At 44.8% G+C, this 8,581-nt stretch overlaps 1 protein-coding gene across 1 annotated transcript in view; it reads left to right on the top strand.

The window, feature by feature from the left end:
* The first annotated feature begins 4,530 nt into the window (after window positions 1-4,530).
* LOC124662089 (CBS domain-containing protein CBSCBSPB3-like) overlaps window positions 4,531-8,581 on the top strand; it is an 11,703-nt gene continuing 7,652 nt past the window's right edge. The window contains exons 1-13 of the mRNA XM_047199980.1: window positions 4,531-4,620; window positions 5,179-5,311; window positions 5,738-5,908; window positions 6,041-6,119; window positions 6,199-6,312; window positions 6,445-6,511; window positions 6,611-6,716; window positions 6,820-6,878; window positions 6,973-7,076; window positions 7,154-7,281; window positions 7,391-7,473; window positions 7,804-7,893; window positions 8,526-8,547. Of these exons, the coding sequence (XP_047055936.1) occupies window positions 4,546-4,620; window positions 5,179-5,311; window positions 5,738-5,908; window positions 6,041-6,119; window positions 6,199-6,312; window positions 6,445-6,511; window positions 6,611-6,716; window positions 6,820-6,878; window positions 6,973-7,076; window positions 7,154-7,281; window positions 7,391-7,473; window positions 7,804-7,893; window positions 8,526-8,547 (1,231 nt within the window). The 5' untranslated portion in view covers window positions 4,531-4,545. The remainder of the gene's footprint in view (window positions 4,621-5,178; window positions 5,312-5,737; window positions 5,909-6,040; window positions 6,120-6,198; window positions 6,313-6,444; window positions 6,512-6,610; window positions 6,717-6,819; window positions 6,879-6,972; window positions 7,077-7,153; window positions 7,282-7,390; window positions 7,474-7,803; window positions 7,894-8,525; window positions 8,548-8,581) is intronic.

The raw sequence follows: 8,581 nt of genomic DNA, 5'->3' as shown, positions 1-8,581 counted from the left end.
GTCACTTTGCGTCGCCCCGCTGGAACAGGCCCCAGACGCATTTGCGGTCACGACGGACACAAGCGTCGTGCCGCTAGAGATGCCCTTACTCCCAAATTAGTCCTCAAAGACCGTGAAGACAATGATGGGAGTTGTCGGAAGGAGACACGGACTTTTGCTGGAATATTGGCGCGAGTGATTGGACAGTTTTGGCGTACGTATTGGAAATGAACAAATTTTGGCGTATAAATAGGGCATGCCTACTCGTCAGTTCAAGGAAAGAAGACCACGCATCCATCCCAACCAACCAACCAACATGGCTTTTTCATCCAGAACCTTGGCCCTGTTCGTGTGCGTGATGCTGGCATCGCTCGCGTTCCTTGCGCAGGACGGCCTCGCCGCCAGAGTCCTCGCTGAAGCCAGCGGCCGTAAGTATTGACTCCCTCTCCTTCTCTTTGGTTCGTATATCCTAGCAGCTTAATCAGGAATCATTCTTGGGTGCAGGTGTTCTGAGGGACGCTTCGTACGGGGGTAAATGGCCGAGTCCCAGATGTGGTGATTATTGCGGCAGTGGTTATCCTCCTGGGCATCGTTAGGCGCTGGACGACGATCACCATGCGCTTGATGTATTCTGCAGGACTGTTATATATCGTTCGTTCTGTAAATTTCCCTAATTTGAATAAGAGCCACAGAGCTGGACGCGTGACCTGGTGCGCGTGGTCAGACGATAGTCTGTATGGGTCGCGTCAACCAATTTGTTTATTGAGTCTTTGAGTCTTGGGCCATTGTACCTCGAATTATAAATACAAGGAAGATGAAAAGCACAAATATCTTCTCTCTTTCGGTTTGTGCCCTTTTCTACACTTTATTATTATTATAATAATAATAATTATTATTATTATTATGCGGTAACCGATAATTTGTTTCATGGTACACCCCTCTCAGTTTATCCAACACCATTGTTCTACCAAAATGAAGCATCTTAGCACATTTGCCCATAGGTACGGAAAAAAAGACTATCAATAATATCCAACTTGAGATATCTATTTAGTGTTTATAATTCCACACATGCAATTAATATTTTCAACCACTATCATAATACTTGGTGAAAAAATGACTATCAATAATATCTGAACTAGTATTTGACTTGGACACCTACCCAGGGGGCCGTCTTGGACACTAAGGCTGACTCTGTCTTAGACTTCTACTCGGCTGGGCCTCCATCTTAATACTTGGTGGATGGGCCTCCGAGGGCATTAACAGTCACACTTCATGTGGACCACTCTAGTCTAACAGTAAAATGTCATGAATTAGCTATACCCAACGATTATCGGGAACCTCTTCAAAACCCACGTCTTCGTGTGTCTAGACGATGGATGGCTCGTCAAATTCTGGAATGACAAATAGCTCTTAGAGGCGCATTCCTTCAGCGACATGATGCCGATCTAGTTCAATTTTGACAGATACTCATGTACTTAGGTTGTTCTGGCCCTTGATAATAGTTGGTGTGTAGATACATCTTCGAGGGCCAATACACATGGTTGTGTGACATGGTCGATGGCATTGACCTCGACGCCAGCCAATATGACGAAGCAGTATAGTGGCAATCTGCTGATGGCATCCTCACTGTAAAATCGGCCTACAACATGTTCTTCCCAGCCAACACACATTTCACATCCGTTGAAGCCATGTGGAAGTCCAAAGCCACTTGAAGTGCATCTTCTTTATGTGGTTGGTGGTGCATATGTGATGCCTCACCATGGGTGAATCCGACGTGTTGGTAGTGGGAAAGCTACTGCCCCCACTCAAATGTTTATTCTCTTGCAATATCACTCTTAAATAGTGATTTCCCCCCACATAAAAAAGAAAAGTTTCCCTGACAAACACTTTTTTTTTGCCCTTCTCAATTTTGATCATGGGTTCACCCATGTTGACATGGGTATACCATATTGGATACTCGACATTATCATCCCTGGTGCATATCCAGAAAGAAATAGGCAAAACCCATGAAGAATACCGCACGGAGCCGATGCCCAATAGCTATGTAAAATAGATAGGCTAGGCCCATATCGGGTAAACCGACCTAGGCAATGTAACCGACCAGAAGGTGGACTCTGAGACCTTGCCCACTATATAAGGGCCAGGAGGAGCCACCAAGAAGGATCCTGACTTACAACCCGTAACATCCCTGTAACATTTTGCAGAAGATGTAAAACATTGAGCCTAGCTCCTAGGCAATCCATTCTTTTTCACTATCACTCTCTTATGTGTTATTTCTTGGCTGATGAAAATCCATCTAGATCTTTCTCTCTCTCCTCAGCTCACTATGGCCAAACCGAACCCTCGTAACTACAACTTTTGTCCTCCTTTTATACAACATGGGGTTACCGTGGAGCTACGCCAGCTGCTCACCGATCTTAAGCAGTTCGGTATTCGCTATCGTGTCTCGTTTTATGCTGATGATGTGGTGGTGTTTGCCAAGCCATGCCTCCATGAGTTGGGGACGGTCCCTGGCGTCCTCGATTCCTTCGGGAGAGCTTATGGCCCAATGGTGAACTACATGAAGAGTATGGCCATGCCTATCCGCTACTCTAAAAATATCATTCACGAGATTGCGCCATCATTGGCGTGTCCCATTCGGCAGTTCACGTGCAAGTATACGGGTCTTCCTCTCTCGCTTACCAAGCCTGTGAAGGTGGATGTCCAGCCCTTGATAGACAAGCTGGTTCCCAAGCTTCCTTTCTGGATGGCTAGGCTGCTTCATCACAAAGGAAAGATGGCTTATCGTGCGGGTGTGATTTTTTCCGCGTCGGTCATTTTCAAGCTCTTTGCTCTCAATCTCGACCCCAGGTTCTGCAACTTAACGACTGCATTCGAAGGGGGTTCCTCTGGGCTGGCAAGGAGGACACCCGGGGGCGGGAATTGCTTGGTGTCCTGGCATAATGTGTGCTAGCCAAAACAGTTGGGCGGCCTCGGCCTGCACAACCTGCGCTAGCTTAGAGCGACCTCTTCGTGGGCGGTGGTTATGGTTCCAGCGGACGAGCCACGTGCAAACCATGGTTTGGCTTTGACCTTTCGCTAGTGTCGAGCGATGCATGCTGTTTTAGGCCGCCATCACTCTACTATCAGAGGATCCCGGGGTGCATGGGCTCAGCATGGCCATTCTTGTGTCGTCCGTGCTAGAGCTCGTTCGCCTAGGAGCGGCTCGGTCTTGGATGGTGCAACAGGGCCTGGGGACAAGTTGTGGGTTCGTGACATCTAGGCGTGAGGCGTACTAACAATGGACACGGTTGTACAATTCATGCGCCTTTGTCCACGATTCAATTCTTTGGGGTGCACGACGACGTCCTGGGCAGCTTTTTACCTGCAAATTCTCTTCTTTAGGGTCCTTCTGAAGATGGGGGTTGGGTACTAGGGGTATGTTTGGTTCATGACATAGCATGCCTTACCAAAATTTTGGCAACATTAACGGCCAAAATATTGGTTAGAGATTCCTTAGCCCCATCTTATCCCAAAAGTTGGTACGACTTGTGAAGGGAATGTGAGAAGATTTGGCAAGATTCCATAGGCAACCAAACTTTTGGTAGCAAACCAAAGAAGGACCAAAATACCATCGGCTGCCAAAAAATTGGCAGGATAAATTTGGGCACCAACCAAATGTACCATAGGTGTCTTCTGCCTTATAACCATGTGATGGTGTTGTACTCCTTTACCGTTTCATACAAAGATTCGCAAATCTCCTGCGATTCCTGAAAAAGAAATACATCAGTACTCCACTTGCTCTTGTACAGGCCCAAACAGTCCAATACCACAAGGCTACCGTGGTTTTGTGATATACTGTTACTCAATGTAGTATACCATGTGCGGTCAACTCTTTTTGAAAATTTCTTACAGCACTTCTTAATTAGGACACCCTGGTCTTTTGTCACTGTTGAACCGGCCGTCTCAGAATTCAGACGTATCGGCAAAACCAGTGAACCGGTCACTTGGACGATTTTAAAACCATGGCACCGACTCCAGCTACCCACGGCCAGAAACCCAACTCAGCGATACCACCTCACAAACCCACAGCTGCTCCTCCTCTTCTACTGCACGCGACCGGCAACGAGCTACTCCTGTCTGACTCTGTGTTGTCGTGCCTTCGACTCCATTTCAAACCAAATCCTCGGCTCTGGCCTTGCCACCACCCGCGATCGCCGCCGTCGTATCCATGTGCTCCCGCGCCACCGCCCCGCAGGCGCAGCCTCGCCGGCACCACGCTGCCATCCTTCCCCGCAAGCCCCCGGCGCCGCCCGCTCCTGCTCCCGCCTCCGCGGCCGCAAATGGGAAGCCCACCACCGCCTCCTCCTGCTCCAAGCCAAAGTCCCCCGTGAAGGCACCACCGCCGTACGCAGCATAGAACTTGGATGATTTCTTCCCTTGTATGTAGCTTGCGCTGACTTGGATGATGATTTTTTGTCTGAACGCGTGCGTAGGTGGCTGGAGGAGAGGACGGTGAAGCAGCTCAGGCTGGCCAAGGCGCTGACGCTCCCGGAGGCCACCACGGTGTACGAGGCGTGCCGGACGATGGCGACGAGGCTCGTCGACGCCGCGCTGCTCACCGACGCCAACGGGATACTCTCCGGCATCGTCACGGCCGAGGTGAGAACGAAAGGTTGAGCAAACAGATTATATACATGAACTTCAGGGGAGATGGGCAAAAACGAAATAATGCGGTTTCTGGGGCTTGATGATGAGCTTGAAACATAAATACTCCTGACATTTCGTTGAGATGAACTGACAAGACAGCATCGTCATCTGACTAGTCATCTAGATATGAAATATGCAAAATGATCTTATTTTTCAGGAATTCGCTTTGAGTATTTATTTCGGAAACGTGGGTAATGTTGAAAAAACAGAGTATATATTTGAACTTCAGGGGAGATGGGCAAAAAAGAAATAATGCTATTTCTGGGGGTTGATGACCCTGAAACATAAATATTCCAGACGTTTCGTTAAGATGAACTGCCAAGAAACGGCCCTCTGAGCACTCATCTTAGTCATCTAGATAGGAATGCTAAAATTATTCTATTTTCAGATATTTGCTTTGGTTATTAGGAAATTAGGTAGGACTAATGATGAGCATCTAGTTTTTTTTATAATATCAATAGTAATTGAGATCATATCATTATGGAAGATTTGTATTTTTTTTTCCTGCAGGACGTATCGGGTCGAGTGATAGCTGAGGGTCTCAAGCCCGAGGAAACAAATGCGGCCAAGGTGATGACGCGGAATCCTGTTTTTGTCGAGGCCAACTCATCAGCCACCGATGCACTGCAGAAGATGGTCCAAGGTCTCCTTGTTATTTTTCTCCACTACCAAAATTAGTACTAGAATTAGTTGCTAGTTTTAACTTCAGCTATTATCGTGTTTAGTTTTTCCATGTTTTGAACATGGTTCATGGGTGTGGTATGCACGATGGGTGCAAGTTAGTATGGGTCAACATTACCCAGGTTTCATATGGCTATAGTTTTTTATTGAAGTTGTGTGCAACCCATAAACCTACAACACCATATATTTGCGATTTTGTGAGTTAGTATGAACTTCGAATAGGTCATGTTTAGTACTAGTTTTACTGCAGATTTGCTAATAGCCGAAGACATGCACTGATATGTTCAAGAAAATACTCTCTTAAGAAATTTCTCACATGTTTTATGTTGACAGTTTTATGGATTTTGTCTTCACGGTCTCCGTTTAGTCATAGAGCTTCTGTTCACAGGCAAATTTAGGCATCTTCCGGTAGTGGAACATGGTGAGGTCATTGGCATGTTGGACATTACAAAATTCCTCTATGATGCAATTGCGAGAATGGAGAAGGCAGCAGAACAAGGCAGTGCTATAGCAGCTGCTATAGAAGGGGTCGAACGGCAATGGAAATCGGAATTTGCAGGTTGCTTTTATCAGTTAGTTTTAATATGAGTAGTTTCAGTACTTATTTCAATTTTCATGACCTCCCATGATGCATTACATTCAGGCCTTGTAAATTAACTAGGCGATGTTGGACTTTGGTTCCTTACTTCAGGTCCACACAAATTCATAGAAAATCTTCGAGGCCAGATGTTCAAGCCATCCTTGTCAACTATCATAACTGAAAATACAAGGTAAAACAGACACTACCAGGAAAATGTATCATGTAAATTATTGTTATGGCTTAACATTTCCATCGTTTATCCTTTGTAGTGTTCCATCGGTATCTCCTTCAGACCCAGTAACTGCAGCTGCGAAAAAGATGAGAGAATACCGCGTCAACTCGGTGGTTGTCATGGCAGGGAGCACGTTGCAAGGAATTCTCACGTATGTTCTTCTTTGCGAAGTCGTGTACATTTTAAGTTTTCCCATCTCAAATTTTCTAAATCCTACTACTAAGATACTGAGTACGATACATTATGATATGTATTCCATTTAAGAATTACGGCTATTCTGCAGTTCCAAGGATTTGGTTTGGCGGGTGGTGGCACGTAGTCTGTCCCCAGAGGTGACTCGCGTAGAAAAGGTAATCTGAAAAAACTAAAACATCCAGATTTTAAGCGATAATGGTTTTCTTCCTCATTTTTTTCAATAGTTGATTAAATATTCCTTATTATTTGCGAAGGTCATGAGTGCATGTCCTGGTTGTGCTACGTGTGACACATCAATCCTCGAGGCTCTAAAATCAATGCAACATGGAAGATTTCGTCATATTCCTGTAGCAGACAAAAGCAAGTACTGAATTCTTTTTTTGACGGAACAAGTACTGAATTCTAACAGCAAAGAGAAGTTTATTTTTTGTGTAGTACATATCTAAGTTAAATATTTGAATAGGAGGACAGATCGTCGCATGTTTGGATGCACTTCAGTTAACCCACGCAGCCCTCTCCATGGTAAGAATCGGTTACATTGTCACTGAATCTACCGTACACATATGTTCTCTTTATTTGTTATCACCCTGCATTCCCGACCTTTCGTTTTCATCAGGTTGAGGAAGCATCTGGACCAAACAATGTGGCAAATACTATGGTTGAGAAGTTTTGGGATTCAGCTCTAGCCTTGCATCCTGCAGAGGAACATGATTCGCATAGGTTTGTTCTTTTTCTATCTGCATCTATTCTTACATTGTTGAAGATGGTTTGATTTAGTGTTTTGTTATATAGCGCAGTGATGAATCTCATAATGGTACAGTAGCATCAGACGAAGCTGGAGGAAAGCTTATACCCCCTCATGTTGGCAATGCATTCTCTTACAAAATTGAAGATAGAGAAGGACGGATGCATAGATTCAGTTGCGGTTGGTGGATTTGTCTCTTCTAAAATTGTGGTTTACCGATGAAATAGTAATGTAGTATATCTGTGTGCTTGTCTGCTATAATTTCTAATTACAATCCTCCTTTCCGCAGTTTCAGAAACCTTAGGTGCACTTGCGTCTGCTGTAACACACAGATTGGGGATGGAAAACGAGAAGGCACATGTCAACCTTCTGGTAAGAAGTCAAGATTCTCTGTTGCAAGAACATATTTTCCGTAGTTAAATGGGACTATTTTAAAACATGTTGCCAAACCTATTGTGCTTTATCATTAGGCAGTTGCACTTCTCCCGTCCATTGAGATGATGTCACGCTCTGTTACATGATTTATCTAAAGAAAGTATTTTACATGAGCTTTGCTTATGTAAAGATCCTTTAAGTGAGCAACAGACCAACTTGGGAGTTTGAAATGTTTTATCTAGAATCAGTGGACTTTTTTTTACCTTTCTGCGTCTTACATTTTTTTCAATAAATTCTGCATCTTACTTAAGATTGTTTTTTTTACAGTACAATGACGATGAAGGTGACAGAGTTCTTCTTGCTACCGACAGCGACCTCATCGCAGCAGTTGAGCATGCCAGATCTGCTGGATGGAAGGTTAATTCTTCTCTGCTTTTCTAGTTCAATACCCTGATGTTGTGTGTGTGTCACCTGCTTCCTCCCGAGTTTTGCTGCAACATTAGCGCAACCAAGCATTTAAATCTGTCCCATTGTTCTTCTTCTTGCAACCTTTTCGAGGCTTGCCCTGCAACATCAGTCTTGATTCCAACGCTATCGGGAATACGTATTTTCATCATGAGAGGGGATTTGGTGACTAGGTGTATACGTGAGCACCCTCTAGATGCCACACGATCTGCGTTGAGATCCGGTTCTCGTCAATTGGATCTATTGCCTTGACGTTGTCTTATCCATCGCTAAGCGTACTTAGCGTGGGTCCTATTTGATTTGAAAGTGCATCGGGCCCACTATTTGAATTCAAAAAGGTGGATCCTACGTGATTTGGAAGTGTTGTTAGTGCTGATGTGGTTTGCTAACCCAACAATGATGGTAACAGTGGATTGCTAGATGTGACACGTGTCAACCAATAGATGCGTGCTCACGTATACACCCGGTCACCAGGCTTTTTTTGTTTTCATCATACACTTTTTTCTCATGTATATATACATGCCTGAATTTTCAGGTAGTACATCACAATCCTTTTTTTGTGACATGCTGCTACACCGTTTCAGGTTCTGAGACTGCACATGGACGGTCAGTCCGTGACAAGGTATTAACTTGTCAATGC

This window comes from Lolium rigidum, chromosome 6 (genome assembly GCF_022539505.1).
Source record: "Lolium rigidum isolate FL_2022 chromosome 6, APGP_CSIRO_Lrig_0.1, whole genome shotgun sequence".
Lineage (NCBI taxonomy): Eukaryota > Viridiplantae > Streptophyta > Magnoliopsida > Poales > Poaceae > Lolium > Lolium rigidum.
Note: the sequence above shows the minus strand (reverse complement) of the source record. Positions and strands in the feature narration are given on the sequence as shown.